This window comes from Oratosquilla oratoria, chromosome 9, assembly GCF_046742065.1.
Source record: "Oratosquilla oratoria isolate Oo_2021 chromosome 9, ASM4674206v1, whole genome shotgun sequence".
In the NCBI taxonomy this organism is placed as follows: Eukaryota; Metazoa; Arthropoda; class Malacostraca; order Stomatopoda; family Squillidae; genus Oratosquilla; species Oratosquilla oratoria.
The window spans coordinates 67,035,741-67,051,088 of record NC_134785.1 but is presented as its reverse complement, the minus strand read 5'-3'; the positions used below and the strand labels follow the sequence as shown (position 1 = coordinate 67,051,088).

Sequence of the window (15,348 nt, the reverse complement as noted above, 5' to 3'; positions counted from 1 at the left end):
TTGCGAAGCCAAAATGATATATTTTACATTTCTACATTTCTCAATGTCATTGAAAATAAAAGCTGACAAAATGCAACTCGAACACTTGTGCCTCGGCTTATACGCCTAGTAGCCATAGGCGCCCGACGTGTACGGTGTTTACGTGCCATTCTTAATTTTCCTTGTTTTCATTATTTGGGTTACAGTTGTGAATTTTAGTGTGCTCTGCTATATCTTCACTCGTGTCTCACCTTTACTTCACTTACAGGATTCTGGGAGTGAATGCCACAGTCTGGTCAGTGTTCAGGACGTGGATCTTTGTAATGCCTCAAATGGCTTCCAGGAAGATTCCACCACACTATACTGTCCATCTCATCAAGGTGTGTTTCCAGTTATAAGTAACGTTATCCAGTTTTTAAAATCTTTACTCGGGAAAGGACTATCTCAGCTAAACTTTATGTAGCAACTGCAAAATCGGACACAAAGAATCTTTTTGTAAACATATATTTTTGTTCAGTATAAAGGAACCTCTGTTCAATAGATGATTAAGGGGCAGAGAAGAGTAATTACATTAATTATCTATCATACCTAACCTCAAGATCATGTACGGTTCCAACTTGGTCTATATCCTTAATTTCTGATTATCATATTTATATTTTAATTAAATTGTTCTAGCATGGGATATATCAGCTTCTAAGCTTTTCCAAGTATATATGCATTTTTATGGAAAACCGAATATGTATTTTTTCATACCTTTTAGACATCCCTTGTATTGATGTAGTACAGTAATTCTTTATCACTGGTTGAAAGTAGTAGGAGGAAGAGCAATTGCCAGTTGACAGCCTTCCTTATGTGGAAAGGTGGAAGAAGTATAGTTGAAGGTGATAAAGATCTTGGGCCCAGTACCAAGACCAGGTATCAGTTTTTTGGAGTTACACCTCCAAATGGAGGTGAGGGAGTCAACGAGTTTTGAAAATGGCCAAGAGAACGAGTCTCTATGCCAGCAGTTTTGGAGGACCACCACAAACAATGACCATTGTAGCTACCTGAATAAGACATATCCTATTTTTTCCACTACAATCACTCACCAAGAGGCCAGCAAGATTCCCTTGTATTCCTTAGATTTCAACACTTTTCTTTCCTTAACCCTCTTCTTTGCCTTCCTAATCCTATAGTTGACAAGTATACAGTATATAGGCATACAAATGTCACTGTTACCCACAGGCCAAACATTACGGTTCTACTGCCGAGACTGTGAAACTGCCATATGCAGCAGCTGCACAGATATTGAGCACTGCACCCACACCACACTCCGTCTCAGCGATGCTATGGAGGAGCAGAAATTTGCCATGCAGCAGCTCATTGAGAGGGTCACCATGCAGGTGAGTCAGGTTAGAGTCTGGTGTGACCCAAAGGTGTGTGAGTTGAAGTGGTAGAATGGTCAACTGGGAAGCAAATTGGATATGAATGGAGAAAGGTGAGTTCAGTGTAAACTTGAGCCTAGAAAGAGGTGGTCAAGATGTCAGGGAAATGGGCTAAATGAAGAGAGATACTTGACCCTGCCTGTAGACAAACTAGTGAAATTTGTCATGTGATGCACTGAGGAAGAATACAATTTTTTGCACTTACAGTATATTACTACCACCATGTAACCACCATTCTTATATTCATCAGCTGCCTTGTGTCAAAGAAGGCATATGTGACATTCAAGACATCTGGAGAAACCTGGAGGAGCACCGGGCGGAAGCAGAGAAGGAAATTCGAACTTGTTTTGAAAGTCTAAATGAGCTCTTGGCCAAGCGACAGACAGCACTCATCAACACTCTGAATACAGTGGTATCTCTTAAGCAGAAGACACTAGGTTAGTGTGTGCTAAATGAAACTGAATTGTATTATTTATTATAGGGTAGTAGTGTTTAATAATGATTAAAACAGATATCTTGGGCCTGATCTGGAAACAGTGCCAGCCCCTGCACCTCCAGATAAGGGTGAAGGTGTTGATGGGATTTAAAGAGGAGTGTTGGGGAGGTGATTCTCTCTGATGTCCATCTCACACAACCACTAGGCTTCCAATTGGTGGTTCACAGTCACAAAAATAACTGCCACAGCCATGAAGTACTGAATATCCATCTGCTTCTGAATTCATAACCCTTTACATTTTCTTCCACAGCTGAACAGAAAGGTGAGCTGGAAGCTTGGGTTACTGGTGTAGAGAGTGGCTGTGAGCTGATGGAGAAGGCCTTGAATCATTCAGCTGCCATGGAAGTCGTGCTAGTCAAGAAGCAGTTAGGGGAACGGCTGATGGACCTTGCTGATGTCAAGCTCCTACCGGCACCCAGGGAGAACAGTCATCTCAAGTAAGGAAAGGGGAGAGTAATAAAGTAAAGATTACCAGAAGGGAACAGAAGACAAGGACACAGGGGAAAGGAAGTTGAATGAACAGGAATAGGATTTGGGATGTGATTCACCACAGCAGGAGACTACTTGAAAATTTCATACATTCATAATTACAAAGGCCACAAATGCCCTAAAAGTGGGTTGGTTAAGTTAAAGCACATCCCCGCAAAAAATACCTACTCAGCCATCCTTTACAAGGGGAAAAAGCCTTTTGACATGTATGCATTTATCTATTTGTTATAGGGGGTGTGTCACATGATTTAATAGTATATCTTGTTGCAGGTTCTCTGTAGGTAACATTGACCCCCTGCGAACTGCACTAGTTCATGTTGGTGAGATCCAGAGTAATAGTGCAGTGGCTCATCAGACCATAGCAACTGGCGAATCTCTCAAACATGTACGTACTATAGCTTGAGTTTCATTTATGTATATGTCAGTTTTTAGTAAATCTTGAATCAGGTTGCTCACATTGGTTCATATGAGGATTTCATGAGAAAGAAAAATGTCTTGCTTCAATATGGCTCTTGATTCAAGATTTGTCAAGTTGCCTTTGGAATAGCTTTTACTGATACTCAGACATTGTCATTCGTTATTAAGAAGTTGATGTTGTGTTAGGTTGCAGCTGGACGCCAGTCAATTGTGACAGTGGTGACGCGTGATTATCATGGAGAAAAGGCAGATGCAGGCAGTGCTGACATCAAGGCAACCATTGTAAGGGCCTCTTCACCTAAGGACCCTGCATTGGGGCAAAGTGAGGTTAAGGAAGGCATTGTGTGTGAGCCCCAGGTGCTGGACCTCCATAATGGAACCTATGAACTAGCTTTCACATTGCCTTGTGAAGGCATGTACCACATCAATATTCTTTTGTATGGAACACATATCAAAGGAAGCCCCTTTAAGGTATGAAGTTAAAATTCATTTTAAGATTTCCTCTCTGTTGACACTCATTTTCCACTTTATCTAAGCAAGTTTTCTTCATAGAAATGAAACTGTATTTCTCATGAACTATCTTCTTACAAGTCCTCTAGATTAAGTATTTTTTCCACTTGTTTTTGTAATGATATAGCAACACACAGTATTCACCTTTGTTTGACATTTCTATTAAAAAAAAAAAAAAAAAATCTTTAGTGCAGTATTGTCCCCAAAGATAGAAGTGCTGGTTGGTAGCAGTGAAATACAATGATTTACACTAACATAATTATTCATTGTACTGTAGAATTACTCTTATGGGCCAAAGGCATTTAGCATTAGCCTGTCAGAGACAAATCTCCTGAGCCTTATTATTTCTAAGGTTAACTAAGCTGAACATAGGGTCCCCACAGGGACTATGGGCCCTTGTTTTCAAGAAGATTATAAAAAACTGTGAATAAAATTTTTTGGGAGACTCAAAATGGATATAAGTGAATGTAATGTTGTCCAGTACTTAGCATAACAGGGTCAGACTGTCAGCTGAAATTGAGTAAAAGATTGAAGCACTGGATGGGCCCAGAATACCTGAAAGGCTTGGGGTTTGCACAGTGGCCATGCAAATATCTGCTCATAGAGAAATGCTGAGTTACTTTTCTACTTGTTCTGTATCAACACCTTTTTTCCTTCTCAAGTAAATACTATTGTTTATTTACAGCCAGAACTTGCCCTTGTTTAACTTTTTCTCATCATACTAATATTGGCCTCCTCCTCCTCCTCATTGGTATCTGTATTCAATCATGGCTTTCTGGAATGAACAGCTATCAGCTTGATAAAAATGTCGAATGTAATCATGTGAAAAAATATGGAATGATATCTACAGCACATGAATATCTGGAGCATATGTTTGATTATGTGGGTTGTTTATAAACTGGAGGAAATAATTGAGAGTTAGAACTGGAGATGAACTGTGGAAGTAATTATACGATATTTTATTATATATTTTTTCTTGTCCTAAATAGGTTGTGGCTGTAATGGAGGAGGATAGTGCCAGCAGTGATCGCGGTGTGCCAAATCCAAAACTTGGTCGGCAGACCTCCCACTCCACTCAGATTACTACAAGAACATCGAAAGCATCAAGAGCATCGAGAAGACCACTCTCTCATAGGTCAGAATAAATGTTCAAGATATCATAGTCTAGTGTTTTGAAATTTTCGTGTCATATATTGCTACTGTATTCTGTCCCTTACTTTAATATATGTATATGTTATTACATATATACCAAATGCCCTCTCTTCTTATAAGAGGGTGGCAAAATTGGAACACACACCCACTTTATAAATGGTAGATAAAACCCATGTAACACCCTTCCCATCTCAGCACCTTGTAAATGAAGTGTCATCCTGCAGTGGCACAGCCAAGGAAAGGCCACAGGAAACTTGATTTTTCTTTTCTTCTCGTAGATCTTCTTGCTCCCGAAGAACAAATCCCATTGAGGATGACCTGGTGCTCAAAGTTGGTCGTCGTGGACGAAACCGGGGAGAGTTTGTCAATCCGCAGGTATTTTTTTATATAATTTTTTTGCTAATTAGGGAATAGTTATACTTTTCTCCTATTATTACTCTTGTGTGTGAATGAATAATGTGCAGCATGTGCACAATTTTACTTTTATAGGGAATGTTAAAGGATTTATGAGTCTAGCTTGTGGATGCTGCCAACTTCATATGAGCCACAGAGTTGTTATTGTTGTCAATCCTTAGGCTGTCTGGCTGAGCAGTCCTATCTCCCTAAGGAATGCCATGGCTGAAATGGGGTTTTCCCACAAATCTTTTATAGTGTGTATATTGTGTTGTTGGCATGTATGATTGTGTACATTGCAGACCCATAATGTGATGTATGGTATGGGGTGAAGTGTTGCATCCTGGACAGTTATCTGCAATGAGACCATGCAGCCCCTTCTGGTAGCTTAGAAGGGCTGGATGGTGGTCACATTGCAGTTTGGCCAGGTGGACTTTGTCCTTACAGGGAGAGAGGATTCAAAGAGATGGATATCAGGGGGTCTGGGATGCAGCAGTGTGTTCTCATTCAGTTTGTTGATGGAGCAGTGAGTGATGTGATTATGGATATATTTCCAGAGGCTGGTGCCTGGTGGTTGTGGAGGAAGAGAAGAGAGTATTTGTGTGTGGTATAGGTATTTGGGTGTTGTTTTGATGTTTCTTAGCATGTGGGTGTTCTGCTATGTAGTGTAGTGGGTGTGCTGTGTTTGTGGAGGCTGCATTAAGTGTTTGTGTGTTTCTCATGTCAAGGTGATCCTTGACATTGAGGATTTATGTTTCATAGTGTAGATGGTCTGTAGGTGTATATGTGCAACATGTAATTGTCTTTAGGGCTTTGTTTTATATGGTCTGAAGGGTGTTGAGGTGTGTCTTAGTGAGATTAGGGGTCCATGTTGGGCTTACATAATTCATCATTGAGCCACATTAAGGAAATCACTCAGCTACAATTAATCAATCAATCCATTTATAAGTCTCATATATAACAATTCAACATTTCCACCCAGGGAAATTCATAAGAGGGCTCTAGGACCTTTGTCAGCCCCTGGTTGAAGAGAGTGAAAAATGAGGAGGTGATGAGGAGAGTGGGGTGGAAAAGGAGTTGGAAAATAGGGTTGATAAAAGAGTATTGGGATGGTTTGGACACATGGAAAGAATGAGTGAAGAAAGAATAGTAAAAGAATTGTGGAAGGCAGAGGTGGATGGAGTGAACATGAGGGAACAATGAAAGATGAGATGGATGGATGGGGTAAAAGGGGCATTGGGAAAGAGGGGGATGTCTGTTGAGGAAGGAAGAAAGAAGACAGAAGATAGGGGTGAGTGGATAATGGTTATGTATGGATGATGCTGTGATGCATGGAAGGGAGTGGGTGGGGGATGGGGAGAATTAGGGACTATGTGTGAATGATAATTTGATGCACCCCGAAGGGATTTCTCCCCATCTTCTCATTTTCTGCATGAGGGGACAGAGAGGGGGGTTGCTGATTAAATGAAACAGCCTTGCTGTGTCTTGTTGTATTGCTTCTGACCCAGGGTAGTGGGTGAGGTGCAGGGATGACCCGTTATCCAGGAGGAGCCAAGGAAAGAGGGAGGGAGGGGTGGTGGGTGGGAGTGGAGTATGTGGGGATGAAATGGGTGGGAGTGGATTTATACCTTGAACTTTGGCTACCTCCCTTGTTAAAGGGGGGAAAAGCCCTTGGTATATGTATGTGTATGTTATTATTATAATTGCTATTATTATTATTTATTTATCACAATGCAGTAAGGAAAGAATGAAGTAAATAAATTTTTCTTTGCATGTGATACCAGGCTCATCTCTCATATCTGTTGATATCTGATTACTTCTTATAGGGTATCGCTTTCTCAAGCATCAAGGATGGCCGTCTTGCTGTTGCTGACTCGAACAATCAGTGTGTGCAGGTGTTCACCCTCAGTGGAGAGTGTAAGCTAAGGTAAGGTTTCAAATGATTCAGTTCTTTGTGTGTGGGAAGGTTCATCTCATTTTCATCTACAGGGTCAACCCCAGGACTGTGAGCATAATTGTCAGTTTGTTACCTTGGTGTGATACACAGTTGAATTTTGTTTGCATTACATCAAATATTGTCTAACCCTTTTCTTAAGTGGTTACCTTTTACTGTTTTCTAGCCAAATGAATTTATTCACCTAAGGAAAATCACAAGCAATTGAAGGATGGAAATATTTATGAAAAACTTACCTTTTACAGTATTTTTATTTATTCATTCTGATCACTGCAATAAAGAAGAGCTAAGCTGAACAGACATGCTCCTTAATAACATTTTAATTTTAGTTGTTGGGTATGTATGATGACCAAAAATGGAGAGAGTGATTGATTTGAGGTGATTACGACTATAAGCTGGTGACATATAAACATGACACACTAATACACCAATGACAACAGTCCAACATTTTTTCCCAGAGAGATCAGTAGGAGTGCCCTAGTATTTCTGCCACCCATTGTGGAAGTATAGGTTTCCAGTCAGTAAAACTTCAGGCATTGGTTATTGTTATTAGTGTTGGTATTTATTTATCATAACAATATTGTATTATCAATATTATTCCCTTACAGGTTTGGTGTTCGTGGCCGAAATGTTGGGCAGCTCCAGCGGCCTACAGGCGTGTCAGTTCTGCCTAATGGTCATTATGTTGTAGCTGATTATGAGAACAAATGGGTGTCTATCTTTGAACCATCTGGCAAGTATGTTCGCAGGCTTGGACATGGAAAACTGCTTGGTAAGTCATTCTAAAAGAAGCAAACTTCCCACTGACATAAGAATGCAATGGAGTCAGTGCTGCATTAACATAATTTTTATTACTTCTGCAATTATTTCACCTATGCCTACAACCACCAGCCAGTCCATCCATTCCCATAGCAGACCAAATACAAACACTAAACACTGTGATTGCCAATAAAATACATGAACAAAAAACACAAAATTGGCAAAGCTTTATCAATACACTTGATCACAAAACAAACACCAGCAAATTGTACAAAACACTCAACAGCATCACACTATCCAACACTAACACTACACGCTCTCACGCAGCAATAATCACAACAACAGATAATCTACCCTCAAACAGACAACAAGCAAACGCACTCATACGTCATTTTGCACAGACGAGCCATCTTACATCTCACCCTGACGACCGACGCACCATTCGACGTAAGAAAGACTTCCCCACAGACTCAGACTATACACCCTTCATAGACAGTCAGACAAAACTCATAATGCATAATCTCAAGCACTCATCTGCCTGTGGCCCTGATAACATAAGCAACATCCACCTAAAACACATTGGACCACAAGGTATACACGCACTCACAAACATTGCAAACTACAGCTATTCACACAACACTATACCCGACATCTGGAAGCATGGTAAAATAATCACCATTCCAAAACCGAACAAAGACCCAACAATCCCAACATCGCACCGCCCAATCACACTTCTCTGCACCCCCTCTAAAGTCATTGAACGCCTAATACTTAAACTTGTCACACCATATATTCCCCTTGCTGACTCACAACACGGTTTTAGGCCACTACACTCCACAAACACTCTTCTGACAAACCTCACACAAAGAATTTTAGATGGCATCAATTCAGATAGGCCCCACCACAGAACCCTTCTTATAACATTGGACATTAGTAAAGCTTTTGATGCTATCCCCCGCCACAACCTAACAAATAAAATATATAACACAGACATGCACAATAACACCAAAAGATGGCTGGCCAATTATCTGGCAGGCAGAAATGCTCATGTGTCATATAATGGCCAATCATCGCACATCAGAAACATTAAGAACGGAGTACCACAGGGCTCAGTTCTATCCCCCACATTATTTAATCTATACATGCATGACTTACCCACGCCAGACACCTCAGAAATACAAATCTCTTCCTACGCAGACGACATAACAATCACATGCACACATCATAACACAGACAAAGCTGCAGAAATAATCCAGCCTTACCTTGACACACTCAACACATGGTTCTTCACAAACAGACTCAAAATAGCTCCAACCAAATCTACAGCAACACTTCTCACCAACTGGACAAAAGAACACAAATACATACCTCATCTCTACATCAACAACACTCTAATACCACACACAAACACACCGAAAATTCTTGGTGTAACATACGATACATCCATGTCTTTCAAACAACACCTCACAAACATAAAAAACAAATGTACACCTAGACTTAACGCACTTAAGTCAATCACTGGAACAACATTTGGACAAAACAAAGAAACCAATATAACAATATACAAACAATGCATACGCTCAGTGATGAATTATGCGAGTCCTGCATGGGCTCCTAATCTCAGTGAGACACACCACAACACCCTTCAAATCATACAAAACAAAGCCCTAAAAACAATTACAGGCTGCACAAATACATCACCTACAGACCATTTACACCATGAAACAAAAGTCCTCAAAGTCAAGGACCACCTCGACATGAGAGGCACACAAACACTTGCTGCAGCCACCACAAACACATCACACCCGCTACACTACATAGCAGAACACCCACACACACCAAGAAACATTAAAACTACACCCAAAGACCTTTATTACGCACAGATACTCTCTTCTCTTCCTCCACAACCACCAAATACCAGCCTCCGGAAACATATTCATAATCATATCACTCACCGCTCCATTAACACACTGAAAGACAACACACTGCTGCATGCCAGACCCCCTGATATCCACCCTTCTGAATCCTCTCTCCCACGAAAGGACAGAGTCCACTTGGCCAGACTGCGATGCGGTCACCACCCAGCACTTCTAAGCTACCAGAAGAGGCTGGACGACCGTGTTGTGAACAGCTGCCCAGGATGTAACACTTCACCCCATACCATACAACACATAATGGAAGACTGCATTATACACAATCATGCACGCAAACAACACAACATACACTCTATAAAGGATTTGTGGGAAAACCCAGTTTCGGCTGTGGCCTTCCTTGGAGAGACGGGACTGCTCGGACAGACAGTCTAGGGAACGACAACAACAACAACAACAACCACTATTGCAGTTATTATTTCTTTGATCATGATTACTGTTCATTTACCACTACTACTGCTTCTTTTGCTACTTTTCTGTTACTCTTGCTGTGTTAACTACTGGTAATGACCACTTTCCTGGCTGTCAGAACACAGCACACAGTTGAAGGCTCCAGATGCAGTTGAGTTCCTCCTGATGTATCTTTCTCACTTCACTTATGACTCCTGTTCCTTCTGCTGCTGATAATATTACTGGTACCCCACTATTTGTAATTTTGTCTATCTATGGACCAAGGCTTCTTTTCCCTTATAAAGAAGGTAGCTAGCTAAGGTGCATCCACTCTCACCCATCCCATTCCCATCTGTCACCCATTTGTGTCCCTGTCATATTAGCTCCTCTTGGATGAAGGGTCTTGACTCCCTGCTCCTTACTTCCCATACTGAGGTATTGACTGCACATTATCATGCAGTAGTGACTGTATGGTAGCCACCAATGCTTTAAGAATTGTGTAATTTTACTTCATTTCTAATTTTGCTGCTTAACTTGCTGATAACACAACTACTGTTATTTTCATTTTATTACTACACATAACAACAATGGAGTCCTCCTATGGAGCCTGCACTATTCAGTTTCTTCACAAGTGACCTGCCTACTCCAAATCCGGAACATAACATCAAATCTCTTGCCTGTACAGATGACCAAACAACAATTGCTATGTAAAGCAACTACAAAAGAGCTACTAAAGATATGTAGACATACCTAGACAAATTATAACAGTGGTTGAAACAAAACCGAATGGCAGCCTCCCCTCTCAAATCATCTGTCACATTACACTCCTCAGACAACCATGAATCAAAGAAACATCCACCAGTTGAATTAATTGTCCAACTTATTCCGTTGGACAAAAGCCCTAAAATCCTAGGCCTCACTTTTGATATGCACATGTCCTTCAGCCTACACATCAAGGACCAAATAGTGAAAATTAACAAGAAACTAAACATGCAAGATCAGTAGCAGTCACTGGTTTTGGCCAGAAGAAATAAACACTAATTACAGAATACAAATTTGAAGCTAGCAATGATAAATTGGAGAGTAGGAGATGGGACCTAATGAGCATTGTTCCTTTCCTGTATACTACAGTTATGTAAATACAAATGGTTAATAGGAACCACACTCAACAATACCCTCCACAATGTGGTACCTTGTGGCAACTAACTTAAGCCTTGTAGACAGAAATCACTGTGATAGACTGATGAAATATAATACACATATACCAAGGCTTTTTCCCCCTTACATGGGAGGTAGCCAAAAAGGAAAAGGCATAAAATCATTCCCACCCATTCCATCCCTGAATACACTCCACACCCCTCCACCCTCCCTCTTATCTTAGCACCTCCCAGATGATGGGTCATCCCTGCACCTTGTCCACTGCCCTGGGTCAGAAGCAGTGTCGCAAGACTCAGCACATCCACAGCAAGGCCGCTTCATTAAATCGGCGACTCCCCCTCTCCGTCCCCCCATGCATAAAAGGAGAAGATGGGGAGAAATCCCTTCAGGCTGCATCAAATTTTGCTCACACATACTACCTCACCCCCCATCCCTCCGCCCATTCCACCTCATGCATCACAACATCATCCATATACAACCATTCTCCATTCACCCCTGTCTTCTGTCCTCTTCTGTCCATCTTCAACAGACTTTCCCCTCTTCCCCAAAGCCCCCTTCACCCCATCCATCCACCTCATCCTAGGACGTCCCCTCATGTTCACTCCACCCACATCTGCCTTCCATACCTCTTTTACTAGTCTATCTTCACTCATTCTTTCCATGTGTCCAAACCATCCTAATACTCTTTCATCAACCCTATCTCCCAACTCCCTTTCCACCCCCGTTCTTCTCCTCATTTCTCACTCTATCTAGCCTAGTAACCCCCATCATACTTCTCAGACACCTCATCTCAAACACATTCAAACGCCTTCTCTCTTCCTCTCTTATGTTCCATGTTTCTGCCCCATACAGTGCTGTTGGCACAATCATTCCTTCATACAGTCTCCTCTTAGCATCCATTCCCAAATGTCTATTCCTCATTACACTTTTTAATCCACCAAGGCATTTACTCACTTCTCTCAATCTACATTCTACCTCCACCTTCACTCCACCCTTTCCTGCCACATTTGCACCCAAGTATCTAAAACTATCCACTTCCTCCAGTCGCTCTCCCTTAATGCTCACTTCCAGACTACTGCCACTTTCACCCCTTGTACATCTCATCACCTTACTTTTACCCACATTTATCTTTAGCTTTCTTCTATCACACACTCTCCCAAACTCTGTCACCAACTTCCTCAATCCCTCCTCTGATCCTGCCACAAGCGCAGTGTCGTCCGCAAACAACAGCTGGCTCACCTCCCACTTTTCTCCATTTTCTTTAACCATCTCCAATCCCTGACCCACTACCCTAGCATTTACCTCTCGCACTACCCCATCCATGTATAAGTTGAAAAGCCAGGGCGACATAACGCATCCTTGACAAAGTCCCACCTTTACCTCGAACCACTCACTCTCTCCATTTCTAATCCTGACACAAGCCCTACTACTCTCATAAAAACTCTTGACAGCTCCTAGAAGCTTTCCTCCTATCCCATATATCTGCATAACCTTCCATAGTGCCTTTCTGTCTACCCTATCGTAAGCCTTTTCCAGATCCATAAAAGCCCAAAAAACATCCTTCCCCTTTCCTATAGCTTTCTCACATATTTGTCTTGCCACAAAGATCTGATCTACCTAACCTCTACCCGTCCTAAATCCACACTGTTCCTCACCAATTACTCCCTCTGTTCCTCTCCTAATCCTCTCAATCAAGATCCTCCCATAAGCCTTCCCAACTACACTTAACAAGCTAATCCCTCTGAAACAACTACATTCACACTTGTCCCCTTTTCCCTTGTAAAGTGGAACTATACAGGCACTCCTCCAGTTCTCCGGCACTCTACCCTTTCTCCAGCTAACATTAAATAACCTCACCAGCCAGTCCACCATCACTGTACCTCCTTTTTTTAGACATACTGCATGGCATCCATCCAGACCAGGTGCCTTACCTGCTTTCATCATCTTAACAACTGCCTTCAAATATAATGCTTATGTGATTAATTCTAATTATATGATCCTGTGACCCAAAGAATACAATTGGTTTGCATATGAATATGACTTGTGGTTGTCACACTCAAATTCTTTGAGGTACCAAAAAATGATGGAGAAATATGATTATTTCTTTATTTTTTTTCCATTTCCCCAATTCCTCAGTGTCTTGCAGTAACAATTATCTTCTGTCCCTTCATAGGTCCAAAGGGTGTAACTGTGGACAACAATGGCCATATCATTGTGGTGGACAACAAAGCATCCTGTGTATGCATCTTCCAGCAGTCTGGCAAACTTGTCACCAAGTTCGGGAATCGTGGCACAGATCCCTACCAGTTTGCTGGTCCACACTTCGTAGCTGTCAACAGTCTGGGTCAGATTGTGGTGACTGATTTCCATAATCATTGTGTTAAGGTGAGCCTTACTGATTTCACCATCTTGGCATGTGTTGTTCTTATGTGTGTGCATGTATGTACAAACGTACCAAAGGACTGGTACCTGGCCTCTGGAGTGGGCTCGTATTCTCATATTTTAGCTGTCAACTCTTACAACAATTTTATTTTCATATAGAGAGGACACTACTCTGGCATCTGTGCTACCACAGATACCCATCTTAGTAACATGGAAACAAACCTAAGGACCTACACCTTTCCTACTTACACTATCAATCTATCTATATACCAAGGGCTTCTTCCCACTTATAAGGAAGTCAAGTCGAGGGATGCACTCACTCCATCCTTCCACTCCTGTCCATCCTCCATTGTTTCCCTCTCGTCTTGGCTCCTTGTGGATGAAGGGTCATCCCTGTCTCTTGCCCACTGCCAGGGTCAGAAGCAAGTGACCCCAGAACACCCAAAGGATTTTGACTGAAATCATCAGGTTAGCCAGTTTGGCCAAAACTTACCCCAGAGGGAAAGTCGTGGTCAGGGCACTGGGAGGTATATGTGAGGAACCTGGACCCAAGGGTGGGTGGGTGGTACTCAGCCAAATGTGAAGATGTGGGTGGAATTTTGCCTTTCTGCCTTTGATGCCTGCACCTTTGGCCTGAGGGGTTTCCAAGTTAAATCTGCAGGAGGCCTGGTGGCCCTCAACCTGTGGGTAAGATAATGGCCCAATTGGACAGAGTGAAAAAAAAACAAAAAACTATTCTCTATCTATATGCCAAGGGCTTCTTCCCTCTTATAAGGGAAGTAGCCAAGTCGAAGCACACACCCAGTCCCACCATTCCACTCCCATCCACCACCCATTATTTCCTTGTCATCTTAGCTCCTCATGGAAAACAATGGGTGATGGATGCCTTGACTTGGCTACCTTACTTATAAGGAGGAAGCCTGCCCCCCCCCCCTCCCTCCCCCTCTCTCTCTCTCTCTCTCTCTCTCTCTCTCTCTCTCTCTCTCTCTCTCTCTCTCTCTCTCTCTCTCTCTCTCTCTCTCTTACATACACAAAACAAACAAATTACTCACACGAGTCAATACAATATTACACAGACAAAGCATTGTTCCAGCTGAGATGTACCACGTTTCTATATATCCATGTGCAGTATATACTAAGTGCCTTTTCACCCTGTACGAGGGATGTAGCCATGCTTAGCAACACAAAGGAAGACACAACTAATTGGACCTACTGCAAAAACACATTCAGACTTGCACAAAAAGCACCACAAAAACACAAAACATACTACAAATAAACATGAACAGTATACTGAACATACTGAGTTGCACATAGACTACAAGAAACCAAACTGTCATTTTAACCTAACTTTACCAAATATCCAGCAATCATGCATACTACAAAATACAAAGATGGACTCTTATAACTGAAGATTTCTTCTTCTTTGTCTTGTTCTTAATAGTTCCCTTATGTAAGCACCATCTGTACACTTAACTCTGTTATTACACTTAGACATAACACATTCCTCAGCAATATCCAGGAACCACACACTAAATTTGTCTTACCTGTCTGCCTGATGGTGTGTGTAAGTGCACATGTATGTGTAATCTATGTACTTGTGCACTGGCTACACTTGTTGGTAGGCTTTGTTACTCATGTAGACCTATAAATTCACAAGTTATGTAATAGCTAGTATTTTTCATATTATCTTGTAACAAAAGAAACAGAAAATATGCCTTTATACTTTCCCCTCTTTAGGTGTTCAACAGTGAAGGTGACTTCCTCTTTACATTTGGAACAAGTGGGGAAGGTAATGGACAGTTCAACGCTCCCACGGGTGTGGCTGTCGACGAAAGAGACAATATTATTGTAGCTGACTGGGGCAATTCCAGGATTCAGGTGAGTTATTCCTTTTTGTTTCCTCCCATTTCTATT

At 41.7% G+C, this 15,348-nt stretch overlaps 1 protein-coding gene across 2 annotated transcripts in view; it reads left to right on the top strand.

Annotated features, from left to right (window-relative positions):
- LOC143028505 (tripartite motif-containing protein 2-like) overlaps positions 1 to 15,348 on the top strand; it is a 70,555-nt gene that overhangs the window by 49,796 nt on the left and 5,411 nt on the right. For both annotated transcript variants that reach the window (XM_076190698.1, XM_076190699.1), the window contains exons 6-17: positions 248 to 359; positions 1,204 to 1,361; positions 1,654 to 1,840; positions 2,150 to 2,336; positions 2,659 to 2,773; positions 2,992 to 3,276; positions 4,305 to 4,450; positions 4,746 to 4,842; positions 6,687 to 6,787; positions 7,423 to 7,586; positions 13,226 to 13,437; positions 15,172 to 15,312. In XM_076190698.1, coding sequence (XP_076046813.1) covers positions 248 to 359; positions 1,204 to 1,361; positions 1,654 to 1,840; positions 2,150 to 2,336; positions 2,659 to 2,773; positions 2,992 to 3,276; positions 4,305 to 4,450; positions 4,746 to 4,842; positions 6,687 to 6,787; positions 7,423 to 7,586; positions 13,226 to 13,437; positions 15,172 to 15,312 — 1,905 coding nt within the window. The remainder of the gene's footprint in view (positions 1 to 247; positions 360 to 1,203; positions 1,362 to 1,653; positions 1,841 to 2,149; positions 2,337 to 2,658; positions 2,774 to 2,991; positions 3,277 to 4,304; positions 4,451 to 4,745; positions 4,843 to 6,686; positions 6,788 to 7,422; positions 7,587 to 13,225; positions 13,438 to 15,171; positions 15,313 to 15,348) is intronic.